The 25,215-nt window shown below is 53.2% G+C and overlaps 2 protein-coding genes across 5 annotated transcripts in view; one reads left to right on the top strand and one right to left on the bottom strand.

Moving 5' to 3' along the window:
* The window catches only part of COP1 (COP1 E3 ubiquitin ligase), a 119,699-nt gene extending 118,924 nt beyond the window's left edge, over positions 1-775 (bottom strand). Inside the window, exon 1 of one of the 2 annotated variants that reach the window (XM_015869783.2) lies at positions 253-775. In XM_015869783.2, coding sequence (XP_015725269.2) covers positions 253-593 — 341 coding nt within the window. In that variant the 5' untranslated portion in view covers positions 594-775. The remainder of the gene's footprint in view (positions 1-252) is intronic. The other variant, XM_085510957.1, reaches the window with a different exon arrangement.
* Positions 776-17,985: 17,210 nt separating this feature from the next.
* PAPPA2 (pappalysin 2) overlaps positions 17,986-25,215 on the top strand; it is a 67,251-nt gene continuing 60,021 nt past the window's right edge. For 2 of the 3 annotated variants that reach the window (XM_032446143.2, XM_085512142.1), the window contains exons 1-2: positions 18,165-18,773; positions 21,074-22,130. In XM_032446143.2, coding sequence (XP_032302034.2) covers positions 18,305-18,773; positions 21,074-22,130 — 1,526 coding nt within the window. In that variant the 5' untranslated portion in view covers positions 18,165-18,304. Of the gene's footprint in view, positions 18,774-21,073; positions 22,131-25,215 lie in introns of all 3 variants that reach the window. The other variant, XM_015869546.3, reaches the window with a different exon arrangement.

The raw sequence follows: 25,215 nt of genomic DNA, 5'->3' as shown, positions 1-25,215 counted from the left end.
TATAACCAAAAGAGCCTGGCCCCGTTGTACAGATAAACAGCCATAAGCTTCACTCTCAGCTTCCCCTCGTAAGGGAGATGCTGCAGGCCCCTATCAGTCCTTAAATAAGCAAGTAAACCACGGGACCAACTCCAGGATCCTTCTGAGTGGGAACGGGGCAGCAGGAGCCCCCTGGAAGAGAGGGCCCAGGACCACAGGAGGGGCTGAGGGCCGCCTGGGAAGGCCTCGCTCCCCCCCAACCCCCTCACTCACCACACAAAGTCGTTGCTCTTGTCCTCGTAGGAGTTGAGCAGCCCGTTGCAGAGCGGGGTGAGCAGCGGCCTCTTCCTGCCCCCTCCTCCCGCCCCTCCGCCTCCCGACGAGCCGCCACCGGGCCGCGCCGCCGCCGCCAACCGGGCCAGCCCCGCGCCCGCCGCCGCTCCCGATCCCGACACGGCGGCAGCCACCAGCACGGGCCGAGCCGACGCTCCGCCCGAGGAGGACGAGCCGGGCGCCATAGCCGCGGAGGAGGAGGAAGAAGAAGAGGAGGAGGAGGAGGAGGCCGGGGCGGCGGGCGGCGCGGCGGGGTGCGGCGGCGGGCGGCTGCCCGACATGCCGAGGCCGGGCCGGGCGGAGCGGGGCCGAGCGCGGCGGGCTCAGCGCATCGCGCGCGCGCGGCGCCGCCGGAACAATAAAGTTTGTTGGAAGAAGGGGAGGGGAAAAAGGAAGGAGAAGGAAGGGGAAAAAAAAACAGCCCAACAAAACGCGCCCGCCCGAGCGCCCCCGGCACGGAGCTGGTTCAATCTTTATTGACAGGCGGACACGGCGCCGCGCATGCGGGGCTCCTCCCAGCGGGGCGGGGATGCGGAGCGGAGCATGGAGCCGTGGTTCCATGTGTGTCCGTGCGGGTCCATTGGGGCTGAGGGGATCCCGAACGGTTCCGTCCTAAAGGCCTTTCAGTCCCACTGTGCACTGAGCAGGGACACAGCTCCATCAGTGCTCACAGCCCATCCATCCTGACCTTGGCTGTCTGCAGGGATGGGGCACCAGCACCTACCTCTCTTTTCAACCTGTGCCGCTGCCTCACTGCTTTATAAAAACCACTTGTTTCTTTTCAAACAGCCTATAAGTAATAAAAATACAACAGCCTGCTTTGCATTGAGTAACTGTATTGCCTGCCATCAGTTCTACCTGTCTAGGGTTAAAGAGATTTCAAGGCAGCTGGTGAAACTCCAGGGCAGCCCCCAAGATTGGTAATCCCAAAACCAGGTATGGGGAAATGCCCATTGAGCTGAGGTCTGCAGCACTCCTCCCAGCGCAGGTAGCAGAATGCGCCTTCAGTGGGCTGCAAAACCAGTATGATGGCTGGGAAAACTGGTCTGGGAGAAAATAGTGGCTGTCAGTGCTGGTCAGCAATCTGCTGTGTGCCAGGGATGGCCAGATCCTGCATCTCCCAAAAGGAGATGTTAATGTTGGTTAAAAAGCCAAACCTGACGGCAACAATCAAAACAGTCCGACGAAGCTGAGCCAGGGAAGTCAAAGCCGCTTCTCTTCTCAGTCTGGGTCAGCAGACTCACCTTTACAAGCTACATCTGCCATTATAGTCACTCCCATGTGTTAACTCTTTATTGCTGCTACTGAAGTTCCCTTTCTTGAGGATTTTAAGGGGCCTTGATTTGTTTTGAGCCAAAGAGGAAAGCAACAGTTCCTTGTATTCTAGAGCAATCAGAAGCTACAGGGATGAGCGTCTGCAGCAGACTAGTATGTTACCCAAGGAAAAAGCAAAGTTGTCACAAGCAATAATAAAGGCAGTAGTATGTCTGCATGCTTCATGCATACCAAAATATGGTCTGGTCATGGAAAAGCTGTGCAGTTCTTGATGCTGTCAGTGCCTGTGATCCAGGGGGGCAAACATAGCACAGGTGAAAGGTGTTGGAGGTGAGCTGTTTTCCCTTGGTCTAACTGTCACAACACTGCTTACAACTGCAAGCGGGAGCTGAGCACCAGTACCTGCAGTGCCTGAAGGCCAACTCTATGATACTGAGCTTCAGGAAATCATTATGAGTTCCTGGAGGTTCTGGAATCAAAGACATTGTCTGTGCTTCCCTGATGAATATTGAGCAGCCTGTGGCTTCTGCTAATCACCGGGGACCTTTCATTTCCTGGGTTACCTTGCATTACCAGTCCCAAAATCAATGCATGCAGCCTAGGGGAAGATTAGATGCTACTACTTAGAGATACACAGGTATCTGCACTGTACCAGGATAAGGAACATGGTTTTCAAGATCATCATCAGAATCATAGAATGGCCTGCACAGCCATGTGTTGGATGAGGCAGGAACCTGGCACTAAAGGAAGGAGCAGACAAGTAGTGTCTATAGATGAGTGAGCCTTAATAGCGGCATAGGTTCTGCTCTTCTGGATCCATAAATCCTGCTCACTGTAAGTGAGTGCCTATTGTGCCTGCAGCTCCATTTACCTGTGCAAGTGGAAGATGTGATACCTGCTGTCAGCACAACGGCAGAAGCCCAGGGAGACCTCATCTCCTTCCATGCAGTGCGACATGGGCCAGGTGTATGAGGAAACCATAATCCTGTCCTGGGCTCCACTGCTGATTGCCATTAGGAAAATTACTTCTGCTTCCTTTGCCTGTTGGTCTGCTCAGCAGCACTGCAGCCCCTGCTAGGAGCTGCCCCTGGGCTGGGGAATTGCTGCTCCAGAGGTCATTAGAGAGCCTTATTAATAATCATTGCATTAACCTCCCAGCTAGCCAGTGACAGAAATGCCATTTCTTCTCATTTTCTAGCTGAGAAAAATGAAGCACAGACAGATTCATCACCTGGTTACAGAGTCAATGGGAACTTTAATGCTCCATAAATCTGAAAATTAGGCTGTCAGCAACTTCTCCTAAAGCAAACTCACAGCACAGCTATCTGGGAGACCCCATCCTTACCCATTAGACACGCTCCTTCCTCTGCTTAAAGGGAAGACGCACATCTCCAGTCTTTAATTCCTGAAATCAGATGCAGAGATGTAGGGAATCTGCATGGTATGGTGGATGGGCAGCACTCTTGGGTTTGGGGTTTTTTTCCTTTTTAATTTACTTTGTGAGTTTAAAAGTGCAATATCAAGTATTGCTGGGAGAGAAGATGCTCAGTGACCTCTGATATAGTTAGCATCATATGGTGTTAGTAAAAAAAAAGAGGAATTTCAGTGCTTTATAGCAACACCTTTGCCTCTCCCAGAGGAAATTTTGTGCATTAGCCGCAATATAACTCCAAGCTACTGTAGGGATTTTGAGCATAAGTGGTTCAAGCATTTTCATTTTCAGAGGTGAAGAATCAGCAAAATAAAATATTAACATTTGCTGCTGTGTTTAAACACCTTTTATCCCTTAAAGTGAAAAGAAAAAGAAGTTATCTGGGGTTGTGTCATCTCTTTGCTGCCAGCTGCATCGTTTGTGTCTTATGAAATGGCATTTGTTTTGATTGAACTCACATGAGGTTGAAAGGAGGGGTCTCACTTCATTCTGACCTACCCAAGCAGAAGCAGTTGCCCTGTCTTGAGGTCCCTTTCATTGTCTGAAGTTCCACGTACACATTTCCCTGATGGCTGAGCACCTCTCCTGCCTTTTGCCCACTGCTTTGCCAGGCTCTGCTCCTCTGCATCAGCTCACCGGGATGGATCACTGTGATGCTGCCTTGTGCAATGTGGATTTTTCATGATTATAACAGACACCACGTTGTCACTGCTCTCATCCCTCCTTACATGTGTGGCCAGAGAAATACAACATGATACTGGCACGGGCTGCCCAGAGAAGCTGTGGGTGCCCCACCCCTGCAGGTGCTCAAGGCCAAGTTGAATGGGGCCATGGGCAGCCTGTGCTGGTGAGGGGCAGCCAGCTCATGGCAGGGATCAGGATTTTATGGTTTTTAGGGTCCCTTCCAACCCAAGCCATTCTGTGATTCTGTGATACCCAGACTGGAAGTTGGGACTATGCACAGAATCCAGCACCTAGCAGTCCTCACTGCCTTTGGACCTCAGCCATACATCCTCTGCCTGGAAGTGGTATTTAATCTCAGTTCTGGGCTTCTCCCCCTAATTTGGGCTTTTTCCATCTCTAGGTTCATCTTTTCTCGACGTGTTTCAACTCAGGAGCCGAGGATGCCTGCACGGCAACAGCACCCTGAGATGCTTCAGCAGCACTGGAGATGGGCAGAGAATGGGGCTTTGCAAAGCCGGCTTGTTCTCACTACCGGGATTTGCCATCAGAGGGCAAGCTCAGCCCAAGCGAGAGCCCGTACTGCCTGCTGCCAGGCTCCTGCTGCTGGGTAATGGCAAAGGCAAGCCGGGCCGATCACTGCCTGTCCCGCAAGAGGATGGGAGGCGAGCCTATCCCTGCAAAGATTTCTCTCCTTGTTCCCCTGAGAGCAAATCCTGCTCTGCAAGATTACCAGCAGCAAACGGTGAGGAGGACGCTGCAAGTCTCCTGCAGCTCCAAATTTGATACAGGAGTGGTTCCCAGGAGCCTTCTCCAGCCTCCCCTCTGGTAGAAATTCTATTGACACTTCGTGATGGGATTTGAGATGGAAAAAGACGGTGCTGAATGGGGCTGCTCCCTTGAACTGTCAGTGTGGCTGCACAGCCCTGGCAAAATTAGTGGTACTGCTTCTCTAGGGATGTGCAGTGACTTTGGGTGACCGGGAGCAGTCCTGTGCCGGAAGCAGTCCTGAAATACCAAGCAAGCTTGGTGTAGCAGGGGGAATATTCTCTGTTCCCTGTGTTTGATCAGCTCATGTGAAGGCATCCTCCATGAGGACAGCTCTCCTGAGCCCTTCAGGTCATGGCACAAAGAGAAAGGCTTTGAGCTACAGCCGGAGCTTGGCATGTGGTCCCCTCTGCTAGCTCCATCTGAGACCCTCCTGGTGCACTTAGCAAGGCTTTGCATCTCGCCAGCCCCACCACTGCGTTCCCCCTCCTTGCCTCTGCCAATACATCTCGGCCTTAATCCACACCCCCTCCTCGCCCCGGCGCTTCCTTCAAAAAGCCTGACGCTGGAGAGCTTTTCAGAAGGGAATAATGAACCAGACGCTTTCCCGGTGTCTCTCTTTGTTGTTTTCCAGCCGTGGGTCTCCCCTGAGGACAGAAGGCCCTTTGTGCTCCGTGGGGTCCCCTTACAAAAGGAGGCTTGTGTATAGAGCATCCTCCTGTTGGGTACCACATCATATTGAGCTTTTTCCACCTCTGAGCCAATAGCTCAAACCTTGGCGGTACGTGGTGCATGCCTGTAGGACAGCTCGGTGGTACTCTGCCTTCCAGCTGGACAGTGAGCAAAGGGTTAACCCGGATGTCATCGTCTCCCCTGCCCATTTGGTATTTGGATTGCAGCCATGTTTTGTTCTCTAGATGGCCAATAATTGAATAAACTCTGCATCTCGGGTGAATTCAAAACCAGGGAATGAGCTCTCCCCATCAGAAGTTGATGCGATTTCCCTCACAGGGGCTTTTGTTGGGAGCCAGAGCATCAGGGCCTCTTTTGGTGAATGCCCCAGTGGCTTTAAATTTGGGTCTGTATATGCATAAGGGAGGTCCCTGTTTGTTCCCTGCTAGGAGTGAAATACAAGACTGCAGCCTCACAAGTGGGCTCAAAGCTGTTTAGCCATAAGGAATGTGCTGGTGGCTTGGTGATGTCCTTGCCCAAATTGTTCCATGATCCTGTGATCCTCTGAGCACTGGGAAAGAAAGGCAAAGGCTTCACATGCTGCTAAAGGGGATCTCGGTGCGGCTGGAAGAACAGAATACAATGTAGCTGATTAACATCACGCTCATTAAATACCAGGCACTTCTCTTGTGCCCTTGCCAGAAGTCACTCTTAGCTTCAGGTGGCAAATTCCCACTGTAACTTTGCATATGGGCATGTGGTGAGCCCAAAGAAAGCCGCCTCCTGAAAACTCAAAGCAGATGATTTATTGAGCTATTTAAAATATATCTGCTTCGGTCCTTCTTTGTATTCCCTTTTCACAGATATTCACACAAATGCCTTTTGAGTCTGGGAACCAGCAGCTTTTTGGCATGCATTCATTTTGCAAACAGGGGCATTCACACCAGAAATGCAGTTCTGGGCTTTCAGATCCACGCCGTCGGCAGGCGGAGATGCACCATGCAATCTGCCCTAGCAGAAATACCTGGCACAGCTCACGCTTCCAACTTCACCCAGCAAAATAATTGCACAGAGCTGTTTACTGTCAATCTGCCGACTGCGTGTTATTAATAGGAGAGATGGATCGAATAATTAGGGCTAATGATTAAATTAGAGAAAGTTGTCATCTATTTGAGAGTGGTTCTGGGAGAGAGGCAGCATTTGACGATTAAACTGATAGGCAAAAATGATTCACTCCGCTTTGCAAACATGCTCTGCATTATGGCAATACACAGCCGCCCACCCCACGCTCAGCCCTCACAGCAGAGAATATGGAGGGGAAAGAACAGAGATAGGCTCCAAATTCAACCAAAACTACCTCACAAGGATGAAACCACCCCTTGAGGAAAAGGCAAAGAGAGGCAGTTATCAACTACAGCGAAAGTTTGGCCCTGCTATTGTGGTAGACCCTTATTGCTGGTAAAACCAAGAGGATCCAAGCTCTTGGAGATGGCACGGGAGGTGCCATACGGAACAAGGAAGCACCCACTGTGCTGGGTTCTCTGCCTCCAGAGCCGTTGTCCTGCCTTGAGTGTGACCATGGAGGACAACACAGGGACATGTGTCTGCAGAAGAGTAAGTATGGCAGCAGAGAGCTTTGTGAAGCTGCAAGCGGTCACCAAAGGGCAGGATTCGCTTTAGCCATGTCAGCCATCCAAAAGCTGGCTGCGGCAGCAAAAGATGCTGTTTGAGTTCCCTCAGTGGCCAAAGAACGGAACAAGCAGCTGTTGGAGAGTGATGTCATCCAAACCAGTTGCTTCAGATACCTGGGGTAATGCAGCCCCTGCTCATCCCTTCAGTGACTAGAGAGAGGGCTGGGATGACTCGGTTCATTCATACAACTAGCTTTCCAAACACCAAATGTGAGGTGAGATGAATTCATCCCAAGTGTTGTAGGAATTTTCCATGGAGTTATCCAAAAAAGGTGAGATACCCAAGGGTCTGTTGAATGGATGAAAGCCTTTCCTAGACCACCCTGGGCTGAGCAGCTTCCACACACCAGCCTTGGCGCACACCTTTCAGCCACCCTCTGCCCACAAACCCATTTCTGTTGACAGTGGCGTTCACTAAAACTGGGAAAGTGCTGAGAAAGGTCATCCCACAAAAGTTCAAGTATTGAAATACATTTGTTTCCAGGCGGGAGCTGTACTTGGGGTGGTTGCTATCCCAAGAGCTGTCGAGCCAACTCATTTTCTGGTAGGAAAGGTGCCAGCATGTTGAAGGCTGAGGGAATTTTGTGGAACACGTTCAGAAAGCAAATGATTGATTCACAATCATCTGTGGTGGAAAGCTGATTCCAGGAATTATGTGCATGCCAAGCTGAAGCCCGTCGAAGCCAGAGAAAAAGCATCTTTGAATTCAGGTCATCAGTCAGCAATGGGAAATGTCCCGAGGCCCCGACGCAGGAAAGCATCGCTTCCAACGTGTGCTTAAGTTTAACAAACCTCCGCTAACGTCAACGGTGATAAAATTAAACATGAGGTCAAGATTTTGGATAAGAGTGCTTTATGGCCTGGAGGCTTACGTGGCTGGGGAGGTTGGGCCAAAGAGCGGGCCGTTCGATATTGAGGAATCTAATCAAGGAGCTCCTGCGTAAGCTGCCGCGTGAATCAGTGAATAATTCGGAATAACAGACCCATCTGAGTAATTCCTGACCTACTGGCAGGCAATTCACGCAATGTCCATTAGTGATGTTATTCCTCGCAGAGGGCTTCTTTGGAAGGTGGCGGGCCTGAAGCCAGCTCCACCAGATAGTCCATGAAAAGAGGAGCTAGGGAACATGGAGTTGGTCCTTCACCCACCGTTGGCCCATTGGGACAACAGGACTTAGGGCAAAGGGAGACATTCTGGTGTTTCGACCTGCCTTTGGAAAGAATGGGCTCAAGGCAAGGTTTGCATGGAACAGGGAGATCACCACAAGTGCAGAAAAAGCCTTGTTTCAAGCTAACACCAAGAGGACTAAAAAAGATGGAGAAAACTAAGCTTCATTGGTTCTGTGCATCTAATAGATAATTATCTGCCTCCAGTGAGACATTTCATCAGGAAAACATACTTGCTGAATTGTGAAGTATAAAATAGGCTTAGATACCCCAACACGTGTAGGTGCTACAGCAGAGTAGCTGTGTTTAGGGCAGGGTCACGGTTGGCCATGCTGTGGGTTTTACCATGTTGCATCAGAGAAACCAGGCTTTCCATTAAGATGCTGCTGTAGAGAGCAAATCGTGTCTAGGGGCATTTGTAGATTGTAAATATTGGTAGCTAAACAGAGATGCTTGGCAGAGAACAAGAGCACTGGAAAAAACAGAGCAAAGGAAGCAGTGACCACCAAAAATTCCTTAGGGTGCCCCATGCCTCCACTTGTCTCCATGGACCTGGTGACTCCAGGGTGCACCAGGCATCCCCGTGCCATGGGAACATGGCCATTGCCCTGGGGTGAGTCCATCCAAGCTGCACTGAGCCCCCTGTCCCCCTGTTTCCCCCTGAGGTTTTGTACACCCTTTGTATGGGTGTTGCTGTGCTGGAGTCTCCCTGTGCTGTCCCTGCCAGCTGGCACCTGCGTGCATGGCAGACAGCCACTGAGACATGCCACTTAGCTCTGCGAGCGGCTGTAGAGAGAGCCTGACAAGATCAAATGCTAATAGAGAGGTTTTCTGAAGGTTGAAACTGATCTTCTCGAGGGCATTTGTGGCAGGGAGATGCCAGAAGAAACCAAATAACTAGTGCATCGTGGAGTAAATCATTTAATTTTAAATGTTCTCTGGACAGGATTTTATAAAGAAAGAAAAAACCCATTAAGTGCTTGGAAAGCTGTGCTGTCTTAAATCTCCCCTTTGCTGCAACTCCCATAGATCATCGCAGCCCAGAGCTACAGGTGACAGCTGTGTCACTGCCCTGCACAGCCCTGCTAGTGGTCAGTCTTGGTTTATCCTCCCATTTTGTCCCACAGATTTGCCTCTCACCACGGTGGGCAGCCAGACAGGAGCAGCATTCCATTTCCTACCAAGGGGATTCTCCTTGCCTCCAACAGCACGTGGCTCAGGGCTCTCCAGGCACTCCACCTGTGTGTTGATAGCCCCTGGAGGACTTTCTTCACTGAACCTTCCCAAAACAGGTTTGGGTCCAGACAGTTTTGAGAAAGGCTGGTTCAGACCATCCATCAAGCACCACTCGGTGACCCAGCACTGTGTGTGTGCTCCCCATCCTCACATTTCCACTGCCTCTCCCCCCATTTCTCCTCCCCGCCGTTCTCTGCTAATGGATCCGGTGCATAAAAGTGAGGTTTCGGAAAAGATCTCTGAACCCAAAGAGACAGCCGGGAGATGGAGAGAAGGGGAAAGAGAAAGAGGCTTTTTGAATATTGAATTAAGGCTGTCTCCAGTATTATTGAATTCCCATAAGAAGGCAGCCAGTGAGCCCACTGCTTTAGTGTCCTATGAATATTTCATTGCTTGACTTCAGCTCTGTGAAAACAGTTTCATGGCACAAAAGCACCTTTTTGGCTGGAGGGCTCCTCTCTGAGCTTGCGGTGAGTGCCCTGTGCTCACACCGGCTGTGAAGTCACTGTGGCTTGTGGACGGAGACATCTCACACTAAAGAAAGCTAAATTTATCAAACCCAGATGGTCTTTTTGCATGACCCAGACAGGAATTTCCAGAAGACAACAGATCAGGGCTCAAAATGAGTCAAGAAGGGGTAATAGAAGGGGATTGGGAGTGATAGAGAATGGGGTTTGAACTGGGATGTGCTGACAGCTGTGCTCCCTGCCCCATTCCTGGTGGTGATGGAGACCATTCTCCATCCATCAGAAAGATGATGGTGTCCGTGTCTCTATCCATCAGGAAGATAATGGCATCCACGTTTCCATCCATCAGGGAGATGATGGTACCCATGTCTCCATCCATTAGGCAGAACTGGGGATGCGTCCTGATGTAGGCACCAGTGTCAAGGCCCTGGTTCTGGTGGGATTCCTCAAAATTTAGTCACCTCTATGGAACTACTGTGGATTATACAAATATCATGAGTTTCTCACTTTGGAAATCTCTCAAAAGTAAGCTTTTTCATGAAATGCTGATCACCCCTGCTTTCAGACAGGGAGTAAACCTCATTTGCTAATGCTACAGAGAATGCCAATGCTTGAGCATTGCTTGCCCATGTTGCATGGATTAAAGTGGTGCTGCAGGTGCTGTGAGCATTTAACACATCTGCAGATGCATCTGGAGTGATTTGAGTTCAGAGGGGGTTGGCTGATCCCAAATCACCTTCAAAGACAAAGAGGGTTTTAATGAGAGCTAATTATTTTACTGTAGGTAGAGGAGATAATAGTACTTGTTGCTGAGGTTACCCAATACTTCCCATTATAAGGCTGTTTCCCATTTCTTAGAACAATGCCCAAACTGACCATTTAGACAGAAGTCATCTGCCAGAGGTTTGCCTCAGCTTAGATTCCGGAAAATCTCAGCTAGACTGGGTCAGCTGTTTCTAGGAAAAAGGGTAGGGTTTATCTGTGCCTGAGCATCCTTCCCAAACCTCTTAGAACTGCCATAACATCTTGTGCTTCATCAGGGAATGGGGAATTTTGGCAAGAGTGCACCCTTAATGCTACCCAGAGCAGAAAACCCATGGGCAAGCTCTCAGGGGGTCCATGCTTGTGCCCTCTTCCAGCTGCAAACCACTGCTAGGTTACTGGAGGGAGCACAATGCCTTTCAGTAGCTGATTTGAGCTGGCAGACTGGTTCTTAGCTGGACTTGCCAACCATGGGGCAGTGAGCACGCCTCCCCACCCTGAGCTGTGCTCCATGGACTGGAGAACTCCATGAAAACATGCAACTGAGTATCAATGCTGCCCCATCCATGGCCACATTCCTCACCTGTTCCATAGAGCTCAGGATGGGACCAGGGCATAGGGACCCAAATTCTCCCGCTGGGTGCCTGCCTGCTGCAGGCAGGGGGCTGGTGGGCATCCTCAGCTTCTCTCAGCCACTTGTTCCCAGTGGAAGAGAAAGCAGAGAGGCAGCAAGGCATTTCCTGGACACCTCCCCTTCCTCTTGTTGGGAGTGGGCAGGAGTGACGAGTTGTCTCTCGTGGGTGCTTTGCAACACCGGAGCAGCCTGTTCTTTCAATAATGGATGAGAACACGCCGCTCCGGCACCGCTCTGCTTTTGCAATTCAATTAGGAGAAACACGAAGCCCAAGTTCGTGGACCAGCACAGCTTCCCTGCACACGCGTGCTCCTTGTGCACTTGTAGTGTCAGCGTGGGAGGGCTTCTCCCTGGCGCCCATTGCGTGGCATCACCAGGCCCTGGCCATAGCTGGTCCCAATTATGGCTGCAGATGGCTTTAAGCCCCATCATCCTAATTGTCCAGGAGGGTGCTGGTGGGCAGCTTGGGCTGACGTCAATGCTGCACAAAGCCAGGCCAGCCCTGTCTGCCCCGTGCATTGCTTGGCGTATCGTAGAGTGGTTGGGCATGCATTAGGGTGGGCGAGATGGATTGCTCGGCTGGTAACTAGGACAGAGAGATAAGCATAATGGATGGATGGTCAGAGAGCAAGCATGCTTCAGACGGTTGAATAAATCACTTTGATTGCTCGTACGTAAACAAGAGGTGCTTGCGGGACTCAGCTCTCCAACTGGGGTGCATCCAAATGAAGCCCTCCGATGGCTTTTGAGGATCTGAAAGGCGTTTGAAATGCCCTTCATTAACTGAGGAACCCCCTGGCCGTGCACCTGCCGCACAGCTGGGGTCACCCAGCACCTGGCCCAGGGCCCACATCCCTCTGGGCCCTTGTGAACTGTGCCACTCATTGTGCCCCCGGCCCAGAGTATGTGGATGTATTCCTCATGCACAGCACTGGACAGTCTGTGCTCAGCTTCAGACAGAATGGTTTTGGAGCAGGACAGGTGTCTGCCCCAGTGGGTGTGTGGCCATGGTGAGCTTCCAGCACACACAGTCACGTGCACAGTGTCCCAGTGAGCTCCATGTTTTGCACCCCACAATGAACACACAAGAGCTGGCAGTTAGACTCCATCTCAATTAGGCTCCATCTCAATTAGCCCCTATCTCAATTAGACTCTATCTTGATTAGGCTCTATCTCAATTAGGGGCTTTCATTCACACCACAGCTGCTGATTTGTCCTCTGTAGCCCGGCTCTGTAAACGCTTCTTGCCCTCCTCCTGGGCCAGGAAAACCCTGCAGGACTCCAAAGCAGACCATCAGGGTCTGCATCCCCGTCAGCCCCATAACTTCCCCCCGCTTCAGCCTATTGCAGCTGAGCCTGGGCCTGGGATGCAGCCCCTCTCCCCTTCCATCCATCCCACCAGCCTCCCCCTCCTTCTGTCTGCTCGTTGCCTTAATCACCCTCTGATCAATCTCAGGAGGAACCAGCAACGCAGGAATGGCAGATGGGGAACAGAGCATGAATATTAATTAGCACTGAATTCCAAACAGAGGACTTTAATTACATTAAAAGCGCAGGCTCAGAGGCAGTGACTTAGTTCCTGCTGTAAATCTGTTGGCAGGTCATTTGCCTCCATGGTGTCAGTGCTCTCTAATGAATGAATATATACATTTGGAGTGCTCATGCGTGTAGGGAAATAGGTTCTTGTTCCAAATATGCAAAAGTGAACGGGTGCATCTAGAGGGTTTCACTCACTGGGAGGATTCAGAGAAATAATTATTAGTATAATTATTTGGTAACAACACGCCTGTTCTGGGAGCTCTGGTTCATGGGCTGGAAACCTCTGGTGTCTGGGTGCAACCTGCTACTTTGTTGTTTGTGGTCTGGTCACTGGGGGGAGACCAAGAACCACGGTGTTTTCATGGGGTTCGAGCATGTGGTCATTGCTAACCGTGATGATGCACTTGGGAACATCATCATTTTCCATCATAATGAGTTTAGGAACAATATCGTCCTCTTTCATCGTCATCCTCCATTGAGATATGCTTGGAAGCATCATGAACATGATGTGCTTGGGGATATCATCCTCTGCTGTAATGCACTTGGGAGCATCATCTTCCATCATTACATCTTTGGGAGCATCCTCTTCCATTCTCTGTCATCCGTAGGAGACTCATCTGGGGTAACCTGTCCAGAGCTCAAGGTGGGCAAACAAAGAACCTGGAGATAACATCTGAGCCAAGAGGACAGGAGTGGATGTGGACTCATGATCAAGCGGCAGCCGATGAGCTCCTTGTCCTACACTCTTTGCTGGGGATGCCTCTTAGGATGTCCACAGAACAGCCTCCCACCAAGCCATGCAAGGGCCATCCCATCATGTACAAAAAGCAAGCCCTGCAGGCACATTGCCCACACTCACCCTTTTTCTTTGTTGTTTTGAAGCTGGAGCCAGCATTACCTATGACTGTTGAATGTGCACAACGAACCCACCCTTGCTCTGTCCAAGGGGCATGCAGGAATATCTCCTGCTGTCCCAAAGGTGATGATGTCAAGACGCAAGCTCAAGGGGAGGAAAGAGGGTCTACAGGGGACTGGGAGGCCTTGTTGTGATGTGGCAGTGATGCAGTAGGTTTTTAGGGGAGCACTGGCAGCCTGGCAGGAGCACCCAATGGGTTATAGCACCCAGGAAGGCACTTGTTTGGAAAGGATGTTCCTTATCAGCAAGATCTTTGTGGAGGAAACCCCAGCCCCTGGCTTCAGAGGCTGGGTACTAAAGGTGCACTTGGATCTGTGATGAACTTAGTCAAAAGGAGACAGTACAATGTTTGTGTGTTTTGGAGCAGGTCAGGATGGACCTCTAATTCCTAGCACCAATGAGTGGCAAATACAAACACGTACATAACCACAGGAGGCAGAGTGAAAGCTGTCTGGAGGTGGCAGGTTTGTGCAAGTGATTACACTGAGAATCAGGCAGGGAAAGTCACGCTAACCTGGAGAAGAGATGATACTGTGCAAGCAGCACATCTGAGGGGGACCAGCAAGCAGATGTCAGTGTTGGCAGAGGGATGCTGGAAATGCAGCAAGGACGTGTCATTATTCTACCTGGACTCACCTGCTGTGAGCGTGGTGCTCTCCTGGAGCTCCTGTCAGAGCTCAGGGCTCTATTGATATGAGCTCCAGCCCATGCTGTGTTTGTTTGTTCCAAGATGCTCCTCATGCAGGTGGCTGAGCTGATGTCCTCAGGACCATTATTCTGCTGTTGGCACATGGACCACACAGTATCCTCCCCCTCCCCTTCAGCAGACACTTCCTGCCTTGCTGGGACACAGAAATACACTTGAAAATCTGGACTTAATGGGGCTGAAACTCCTGACCAAAAGCAGCAGGATATGAGTGAACAGAGCAGAAAGGCAGCCCCAGCATCTCTCCTCATTTTTCCATGCTCTCTCCTCCGTGGCTGCTGGAGGAGCAGTGTTACATAAAGGCAGCCGGGTCTCTGCCCTTTGTGAGCTGTCAGAATCACTTTCAATATCTGAGACACCCCATCTGGCAAAGGTCGTGCTCTGTTCTCTCGATGGTCTTAATTTAGCGCCTGTGAGTTCTTGGAGATGTGCAAAGCACTGGGGTGTGGGCAGCTTCCCTGAATCAAGGTGTGAGCAATTGGAGCATCTTCTCCTGCCTGAGAGCCTATGGTGTGTACTGAGGGCTCACTCAGGCACTGGTGAGTGCTCAGCCCCTGGGCTTGCCTTCAGCATCGGCACATGGAAGGTGCAGGGTGGTGGAGATGCGTCCTTGCTGCTCATTATTTAGTCTTTAGCTCTGTGCTCAGGGGAGCTGGGGTCACATACATTGCTTTTCAAACAAGGAATGCAGCAGAAGGGGACCCGGAAGTTTCATGCCAGTATTTTAGCCAGGTTGCTCACCAGTGCTGATCTGCAGAGCAGACGAAGGCAGGAAACCCACCGCGTTCCCAAGCCAACCTCCAGCGTGCGGGGCCAGGGTCTCTGACCTCGGGGGTCCCAGCTGCCTGAATGCACTCCTAATCTGCTTGGGAAAAGATGCCACAGCTGGGATGTAGGGAGGGGGGAACCAGGCTATGCCCTGAGCTGCTTTGATTGATCAGGCTTGCTGCTGCAAGCCCACAGGATTTGGCTGCCCAGCCGTGAGCAAAAAGCTGCCTTCTCCCCGTGCCTTTATTCCCGTGTCAGTCTCTCCAATGGTTGCCTATGGAGGAGCAAAGGGTGAGGAAGGCTTTTGCTGATGGCTCTTGACAGGCGTGGGGAGAGGCACAGCTCGGCTTCAACTCCAGCAGGAATGCTGCTTCTCACCTCCCATGGAGCAGGCTGTAGCCTTGTCCCTGCACCAGCAGTGTCACCTCAGGGAGTACGGAGGGGGCCTTAGAGTGGCCAAAGGGTGCACAGCAAGGAAGTGCAGACAGTTGCCCTCCTGCACTGGGTTCTGTGAGGTGAGGATCTCCATCCAGGCACTGTGTGCTGGGGTGCCAATGGGATGCTGGGGTGCCTGCACAGTGCAGGACAGCCCACGTGATGCTGAGATGCCTGTGGGATGCAGGTATGTCCATGGGATGCCTTCAGAATGTGTGGCTGCTCACAGAATGCAGGGATGAACACAAGATGTGGAAATGCCCCCAAGACACAGGGGTGTCCCTGGGATGCAGGGATGCCAAAGGAAGCAGGGCTGCCAATGGGATGCAGTGATGGCCATGGGTTGCAGGGCTGCTACATTCCCAGCCGAAGCATCCTTGCTCCAGGCTGGGACCTCCAACACACATCCACTCCTTGGACACCTTGGAGGGAGGCTGCATTACTCTATGGTGACTGGAGCATCTGCTCCCATCTATGAAAACCAGTGGAAAAGAACTTGGTGACAGTTTCTAATGGCAAAGAGCAGTGGGGATGGCTCTTCCAGGCTGCCCAGGGAGGTGGTGGGGTCACTGTCCCTGGAGGTGTCCAAGAGCTGTGGAGATGTGGCACCGAGGGACACATCAGTGAGCATGGTGGGGATGTATTGTTGGTGGGCTTGGTGATCCTAGTGCTCTTTTCCAACTTTAATGATTCCATGATTCCCCATATTTTCTGCCACCTGGGGGGAGGTTTTGCCCAGAAAACCTCCATGTGCCAGTGTTCATGGTGGCTGGCAGGCTGGCAAAGCACTTGTCCCTATTCCTTTACCTTATTCCCAGGTCCTGCCATTGCCTTACACCAGTGAAACCATCACATGGGAGTACTGATGAAGCAAGACTGCTCTTTCTGTGTGTGTGCATGAGGGGTAAGAGGGGGGAAAATGTGCCTTTTGGGAGGGTTTTGTTGCTTCAGAGCCAGGTCCAGCCCAGAGGAGCTGTCTTCATGTCACACATGTTTTGGGGCTGCTGGGGTGTGGGCTCCTGGTGCGACGGCTGGCTGGCACAACAGGGCGCGTGGCAAGATGATGAATAACTGCTTAAAATAAAGTCACCACCACTGAAAATAAGCTGTCTCGTGGGACCCACTGATATCTGCCCCTGGTAGATGGGGCTATCAGAAGCTTGGCTCATTCCTAAACTCACACGCACTGTTAGCAGGGACTGCTGGCATTTGCCCTAGCACAACACTGCGGTGGGGCCAAGTGCTGGGTAGTGGTGCCTCTGAGTTATGCCAGCAGCGGGTGGGACCCCTGTGCTGGAAGGGGGCTGCAGTCCACCCCACATCCCTGGGCAGTATCTCCATCTTTGGGAACTGTGGAGCTCCCCTTCCATGAGCTCTCCGTGTCCTCATGCACCTCGCACACATCTTCTTGCATCACTGTGTCCTGGCGACGCTCTGTGCCACCCCTCCAGTGTTTCCAGTGCTATTTTTAATGCCCAAAGCATCAGCCCCCCACCTCCTTGGGAAGCAAACAAGCCCCGTGTGTGCAGCTCCCGCTGCTTGTGCTTCAATCCCTTCCCTCCTGCCTGGCTGCTTTGCAAGCCGGTACCCTGGAAGGGGCCTCCCAGCTCTTGCTGGCAACCCTACTTCAGACTGACCGCCACAGATAGTGCTTCGAAGTGAAAAATACATATATATAATAATAATAAAAGGAAGAAAAAAAAAGAAAAGAATCTCCTCGATGTAGTTTTCAGATGTACCTGAGGGTTTCTCAGGGGAGGTTTGGCAGCGTGGTGCTCAGAGGGGGGTGAGGATGTGCCAAGGTGGGTCCTGGGGGGCTGTGCTTTCCCCCAGCTTGGGCGGCATGCCTCCAGCCCACCTTTCTGCAAGTGTCAAGCAGATGGGACCGTTGTTCAGGGAAGGGAAAAGAAAGAAAATAGGGAAAGAGTGGAGATCTCTGGGTGAGGGGCACTCCGGGGCTCTCTGCTGCGTGAACTGCTTGCTCTGAGCTCTCGGTGGGGAGGGCAGGGGATCGCCCCTTCCTCACAGGTGAGGGATGGGACGGAGGATAGAGACGGTGCCACGACCGGAGTGAAGCGTGGGCACGGCTCGTCTTGGAAAGAATAGAATAAAGAGAGAAGGAAAAGGAGGGAAAAAAGAAAAGGAAAGAAAGGAAAGGGGAAAAGCACGCCGGGCTCCTCGGCAGTGCGCGGAGAGGAGCGAGTGAGGCAGGCGGTCGGGGCAGCCTGCGCTGTGTCCTCAGGTGTGGCCGCGGCACCGCTCCCATCCCCTGATCCTCTCCCAGCCTGGGACCGAGCCGCGCCGTGCTGAGCCGGGGAGCGGGTCCTGGTGGGGTGCAGAGCCCTGGGCAGAGCCCAGGAAGGCGGAGGAAGGGAGGGGAGGGCGATGCGATGCTTCGCTCGGGGTTTATTAGATTGGACATAATCATCTTTAAATAAGGCAGCCCCCCCTACCCCCCCCCCAACCCCTCCCCGGCGGGGGGAGCCGAGCGCCTCGGGGCTTTCTAGATAAGGGCGCATCTCCCGCTCCAGCTCCCGCAGGCAGCGCCCGGCTCTCTCCTTCCCGGTGTCGGCGGGCAGAGAGCTCCGGCACCGCCGCAGGCAGAGGGGTCCCCGCGGCCGTGCCCTCTTCCTCCCCCTCTTCCTCCACCTCCTCTTCCCCCTCCTCCTCCTCCTCCTCCTCCCGGGCCCGCAGAGGGGAGGAGAGCGGCGCCAGGGAAAAAGTTGGGGGCAGCGGCACCGGGGGAGGATGCCCCGGCGCTGCCCCGACTGCCGCCCGCCGCCCCCTTGAGCCTCCCTCAGCCCCGGGGCCGCCGCCTCCCGATCCCCCGTCCCCTCGGGGCCATGCAGAGCCGCGGGGCTCCCTTGGTCGCGCTGCTGCTGACGGCGCTCAGCCTGACCCGCGGGGACCCCCGGCCCCCCGGTCCCCCGCAGCCTTGCGGGCTGGAGGCTCCGAGCCGCCGGGCGGCCCCACCGCATCACCCTTACGGGCTGTACCCGGGCCGAGCGGCGCAAGGGGGGCTCGGAGCCGCAGCCCCCCAGGACTCCAGGAGACAGCGGGGTCGGAGGCCGAGGGCAGCCGGGGCAGGCGGCGAGGAGCCGTGGGGCGAGGCGGAGGGCAGGCTGCGGGGCCGGGCGGCGAGGGTGCCGAGCCCCCCCCGGGGCCGGCCGCTCCCCGCCCTGTACTTCGCCGGCGGCCGGGAGACGCTGTCGGCGCGGCCGGAGGCGCTGCCCCACATCCCGCGGGAGCGCTTCACCCTGGAGCTGTGGGTGAAGGCGGAGGGCGGACAGAGCAACCCGGCCATCATCGCAGGTAAAGCTCGACGTGTTGCGGCGGAAGGGATGAGCTGCGAGGTCGTGAGGTGAGGGTGGGATGCGGGGACAGAGCCGAGATCTGAAGCTGCTCACCTGCGACAGGTGACAGCACCCGCCCCGTCCCACCGACACCCCAGATCCCTCTCTCCCCATGTCCCGGGCACTCACCGGGAGAGGGTCTGTATTTCCCGGCCCCTCGCCCCCCCGGGTTTGGGGTACGGAGCTCCCGGCGAATCCCCCCCGGCCCGCGGAGCCCTGGGAGCGGTGGCCGCACGGTGGCAGCCGCACCTCGCGCACCGCCCCGGCCCGGGCTGCGCGGTGCCCCCGGGTTCTGCGTCCCCCCGGGGTCCCTTCTTCGTGTGGTTGCCGATGTGGGCTTCAATCCGTGGGGAGACAGATGGCACGGGGATTTAACCCACGGCTCCCCAGGAGCTGGTGATGGAGAGCTGCAATAAGAGTCTTAGAATAACAGAATAGTTTAGTTGGAATGGACCTTTAAAAAACCATCCGGCCCCACTCCGTGCACTGAAAAGGGGCGCTCACAGCTCCATCAGATGCTCAGAGCCCCGGCAGACAGACCTGGGCTGTCTGCAAGGATAGGGCAGTCACGCACCTTTGGGCAGCCTGTGCCTCTCCACTCAACCCCTTTGCTTCACTTACCATTGGGCCCCACACATACTTTTCTCCTTGGGATGCAGAAGAGGAGAGTGGACGAGTGGCAGAGAGGGAAGCTGAGCCAGTGTCTCCCACCCACCCGTTTCACAGCTGTCTGCACCTGGAGCTCAGCCCTGCAGGTGCTCTGCTTTACTTTCCCCAGCTAGTTTTCTGTCTTTTGTTGTTGTTTAATTTTCCCTTAGCGGAGGGTGGGCCTGTCGTCACACAGCGACCACTGGCACTGGTATGATCCCCCGCTCCAGGCTTTGAGTCAGCCCCACGCACCTCCGGCTGGCTGAGTCACCCGCAGCTTCCCACCCGCTCCCTGCAGCTGGCGATGCGGGGCCGTGGTGATGGGGACAGGGATGGGATGGAGCAGTGCTGTTGTGCTCTGTGTGTGCAGGTGGCACCGGGATCTCCGGCCCTGCTGTCCTGCTTGGATGGGACTGAGCATTGGGTGCTTGGTGTTCAGGGAGGAGCCCTGGGGGAAAGGATGCTCTGCGTGGTCCTTACAAAGCTGTGTACTTCTCCTTCACCACTCTCCTGGCAGTAAAACCAGAAGGGTTATTTATCCCTTGTCTGTCTCCACCACCTGAACTTTACACCTCGGTGCTTTGGAGGGCAGTTTTGTGGCCAGCTTTTGGCACATGGGTGCTGAAGCATGGCTGCTTCCCTTGGTGTTTTTGTGGTGCTGCCAACAACTCATGTTTTAAATCCAGCATTATCACTCTAATCCTGGGTACAAGTCACAGGCCAGGTTATGTTTCCCCTTTCCCAACCTATAGATCAGGTGCCAAGTTGTACTTGCAGATTCCAAGGTTTGTGTCTCCTCTGCAATGGCTCTTTCCCTTTGTGAAGCTTGCTGCTGTGTTATGAGGTCCGGAAGGGATATGTGGGGCTGTGGTGGCCTGGCTCCCTTGGACATAATTCCTGTGACATGGTCCCATACATCCTTATCTCTGAATTGGAGAGAGATGGATTTGAAGGGTGGACCATTTGGTGGGTAAAGATTTGGCTGGAAGGTCATGGACAGATGGTTGAGGTCGATGTCTCTATGTCCAAATGGAGGAGTGGGGTCCCTCAGGGGCTCATCTTGGGACTGATGCTCTTTAACATAATCAGTGACATAGATTGAGTGAACCCTCAGCAAGTTTGTGGATGACTCCAAGCTGAGTGGTGCAGTTGCTACAACAGAAGGAAGGGATGCTATCCAAATGGACCCTGATAAATTTCATCCCCTTTCCACCCTCGCTCTGACCTCCCTCCTGACTTCCCCACCTGCTCACCCAAATAAAGAGCAATGCCCACTGGCCAGACCCTGTCCACCTTCATTTGCGTGTGTCTCATCCAATGTGACCTCATTGGTTAGTGGGGTCATAGTGGTGGTAGATGGAAGGTTGGGCTGGATGATCTCAGAGGTCTTTTCCAACCTCAGTGATTCTATGACTCTATGAAAACTTCCCCTGCCTCTTCTCCCCAAAACACAGAAGCCCAATAATTTGTGCTTTGCTCTTTTGTTCCATTTCCCCAAGAGCCATCTCAGTGTGGGAGGCAGTGGCATGCCACAAGGATGCTCACAGAGCAGCAATGCTCTCCACTCCTCACCACCTCCCTCTTTTCTTTCCAACCCCATCCCCTCTGCAGGCGTCTTCGACAACTGCTCACACACGGCCAGCAATAAGGGCTGGGCTTTGGGCATCCGTGCCCTGCGCCTGGGTGGCAAGCAGGATGCCCGCTTCTTCTTCTCCCTACGCACGGACCGAGCGGCTGCCGCCACCGAGGTGACAGGGTCCCACCGCTACCAACCGGACACTTGGACCCACCTGACTGCTAGCTATGACGGGCACTGGATGGCCCTCTATGTGGACGGGGTGCGGGTGGGCCACTCTGATGGGCAGGGAGGGCCCCTGCACAGCACCTTCATGGCCTCCTGCCGCACCCTGCTGCTGGGAGGGGACGCCTGGGGGGACACTCATGCTTTTCGGGGACACGTGGCTGGGCTGGCCTTATGGCGGGACGTGCTGCCCCAAGCGCAGCTCCAGCGATCCTTCCTTGAAGGGGTGCCTGGCAGCTCTCCGGTGCTGGCTGCTGGCTTGGACACCTTGGAGCAGCAGTGGGTGCCATTCCGTGAAGCCTCGCTCCCCCGGCGCCGGGTCCTGCCCCCCGCCGTGCCTCCCATCCTCCATCCATTCGGTCCTCCAGCCTGTGGGCAGACGGCGTGTGACAACGTGGAGCTGGTCTCCTACTACAACCGGCACTGGCCGCTGCGTGGGGCCAAGGTGGTGCGGTACCGCGTGGTCAGCCTGGCCGAGGACAGTGGCGGGCAGCCGACAGTGAGCCGTGAGCAGGTGTGGAGGCAGCACCGGGCGCTGAGCGAGGCCTTCCGCCCTTATAACATCACCTGGCAGCTCAGCCTGCTGGAGGTGCGCAACTCATCCTTGCGCCGCCGTGTCGTTCTGCTGGGCTGCGAGCCCAGTAAGGTGGGCAATGAACGCTGCGACCCCGAGTGTGAGCACCCACTGACTGGCTATGATGGAGGGGACTGCCGCCGACCTGGGCGCTGCTTCTCCTGGAAGCGCCGCGATGGTGTTTGCCACATGGAGTGCAACAACATGTTGGATGACTTCGATGATGGCGACTGCTGCGACCCACGGGCCACTGATGTCACCAAGACCTGCTTTGACCCTGACTCACCATACAGGTATGTAGGGGGCCAGGCTGTGAGGCTTGTGAGCTGTGCAGTATTTTTCTGTGCGAGGAGCCCTTCTCTCGGTGTTTCCCCATCAACCATGGCACCAGACATGACCCCCAGCTGTTTTTTCACCCTGTGATGAAATTTGATGGCAGCCACCATCTGCCTGTGCCCATATTGTTCGTTATTATTGGTGCGGTGAGTGGCTCTGCTGCCTGCTCCATGGCTGTTCAGGGTGGCCACCCATTCCCTCTTGGCCACCAGAAGAGGCTTTGCTACTTAATGGAGACATAGCCAAGGCTCTGTCCTTGGCCATGCAATGTGCAGCTAGAGGAATGTTTTCATCCTCGAACAAGAAGGGCTCCACCTAAATTTAAAAAGGATGAATTTTTGCTGGTATGAATCAGGACTTCCATTTGTCAGGATTTTCCCCTGAAAGTTGGGAAAGAAGCAAAACAAAACAAAACAAAGCAAGAAAAAAAAAAAACAACACACAAAACAAAACAAAACCCTTCCTTCTGTGGGAAAATGGGAACACTAGGGAAATAACAAAACTTCTGTAATTTTTCTTTCCGCAACCCTCATTGGTCTACAGACAAGACAGGACTGTAGGCAAAGCTCTGAAAGGGAAATCCATCTTGCATAGTGGTTTGGGCATGGACTGCATGGGGACCTGGGCAATGTGATCAAGTACTTGATCTAGCAGCTAGCAACCCTGTTTGCAGCAGGGGGTTGGAACTTGATGATCCTTGGGGTCCCTTCCAACCCAAGCCATCCTAAAGTTCTATGACTTAATGATCCTGCTATTGCTGAGTTCCTGAGCTGCATGTTCCCTGCCTGCATGGGTTATCACAGTGGTTGGGGTAGGTACAACCTGAATTTGCACCCCTCTGTTTCATGGGTTTCATGGGTCTGGGAAACAAGGAGGTGAGGTGAGCTGGTTGGGTTGGTGCCCTTCCTACAAGTTGGGGGTTTAATCCCAAAATACACAAGCAGGCATTTGGCCATAAAGCATTGTGCTTAAATGAGTGTTTATGAGGAGCGGGGCAGCTGGGAAACTTGCAGGAGGATTTTTAGGGTAGAAGCCAAAGGGGGAGGAATAACAAAAAATAAAACTTAACAAACTGAGGAAAGGCAGTGCAGCAGGAGCCAGGTGCCTGGAGATAAGAGCTCCCAGCATGGCAAGAGCAGTGGCTGGGGACAGCGTTGTGATGTCTTTGATGGAGATGGGCAGGGGGAAACACGCTGTTGGACATCTCCTTTTGGGTCAAGGTGGCACAATGGAGCTTTGGGGTTTTTGCGCATTGAATCAGCTCTGCTGTATTTCATTTCAAGGCTCGCTAAAGCAGTGGTTTGGATGTGAATGTTTCTCAGCACTGCCAAAAATAATCCAAAGGAGAAAGTCAGCACAAGACACTGGACAATTTCTTACTTAGTGCTGTCGACAGATGCTGTTGTTTTGGTGAAGAGCCCTGATACCTTGGCTTGCATGACCTTATGCGCGTGTAAAAGCTTTTGCCATCTTAGAATAGCCCTTACCTCTCTATGACTGCATCTCTGAGAGAAGTTAATCTGATTGTTGGAGAGAGCAGAGGAAGCTCTAGTGCTTCCCAGCTTGTGGAAGTCTCTGTATGCTTCTAGAGCTATGTTTGGTCTCAACACATTGGCTATGCATAGTGCCATCCAATATCAATAGCACAGCAGGCAGATGAGGCTTGGAAGGAAGGGTGGCAAGACTGTGGGGCAGGGAGCTGTGCTGAACCCATAGCAGTGTTGGTGTGCACACAGCCAGACCGTGGTACTGAGCCATAACCACAGCAGGAGACGTGAGCAAGTCAAGGACATGATTGACCATACAAAGAACAAGGGGACAGATATGGCAAGAAAACTGCCTGCTGTCATCCAGCACCCAACTCCTCCACGAGTTGCTGGCAGTGTAATGCCAGGATCCTGGAGTAATTTTGTGTTCATTTACTGCAGACATCTTCTTCTTACAGAGTTTGAGTGTTGTTGTAATTGGTGCTCTTGGAAGGAAAGCAGCAACAGCTCATTAACAGCAATTAACACTCAGTGTGGTCCCCCCTCGGGCAGTAACTCAGTGAGCCTGGTGTGTGACACAGTGAGTGTGAAAAGAGCAACTGGAGGGCAGTGTGGGTTCCAGCAGAAGGAACAGAAATAACACAATAAACAGAAGAATTGGTGGTAGAGGTGCTGCCCTTTAGGACAGCCACAGGCACAGAGAGCATCTGCTATGGCCCTGAAAGCTGCAGGGCTAGGAAGGTGTGGGGCAGAGCTTGAATGGGGCTGTCCAACATGCTCTCTGCCCCACACTTTCCCTTCCTTCTTGCCAACCTCTTGTTTTTCAGAGTAGCAAATTCAGTTCTGCCTCCTCTGGGATGGCCACAGCTGTGATGTTAGGGTCTATCTCATCATCAGGACACTTGATGGGCTTTAATGCAGACTTAGCCAGCCTGCCTTCCTCAGGGAGAGATGCTTAATTGGGTTAGGGTTGTTGGGAAGCCTCCCACTGTTTAAGCAGTTTCTTCAAACACTAATCCAGATTAACCTCACTGAGTGTCTCTTGTGCACAGGACCTAAGGATAAACTATCACTCAGCAACTCTCCTTTCCTTGCTACAGAAAGCCTAAGCCAAGTGCTGGGCTCAGGTCTGGGAGCTGTAAGCACTGTGGTGAGGAGATGAGCATCTTGGGAACCCCAAAGGGAAATCCAAAGGTAGCAGTACTGCTCCTGGTAGCCACTTCCCCAGGCTGGTAGGCCCACTGGGGCTGGGCAGGTGTGGTAATTAACAGGGCTTTTTGATGGAGCTTGATGGATTCCTTGGTGGGTTCTTTAAAGTTTCATGTGAGAGGTTGGACTGAGCTCATAAAAAGCTGAACCTTTCCTTGCAGGAAAGCACACTCTCTCTGGGCTCTTCCCATTGATTACTAATTTCAAAACTTGGCAAAGATGGATGGGATTGTCCATGATTGTTGTATCCTGAGGACAGGATGTCCACCGAGATGCTTCTTCATAATGTGACAGAGAGCCAGTCCACCCAGACTCCTGGTTTGGGTCAAAGACCCCAAATTTACTT

This window comes from Coturnix japonica, chromosome 11 (genome assembly GCF_054131305.1).
Source record: "Coturnix japonica strain WE chromosome 11, WE-NBRP24, whole genome shotgun sequence".
NCBI classification, from domain to species: domain Eukaryota; kingdom Metazoa; phylum Chordata; class Aves; order Galliformes; family Phasianidae; genus Coturnix; species Coturnix japonica.
This window is presented reverse-complemented; position numbering and strand designations above follow the sequence as displayed.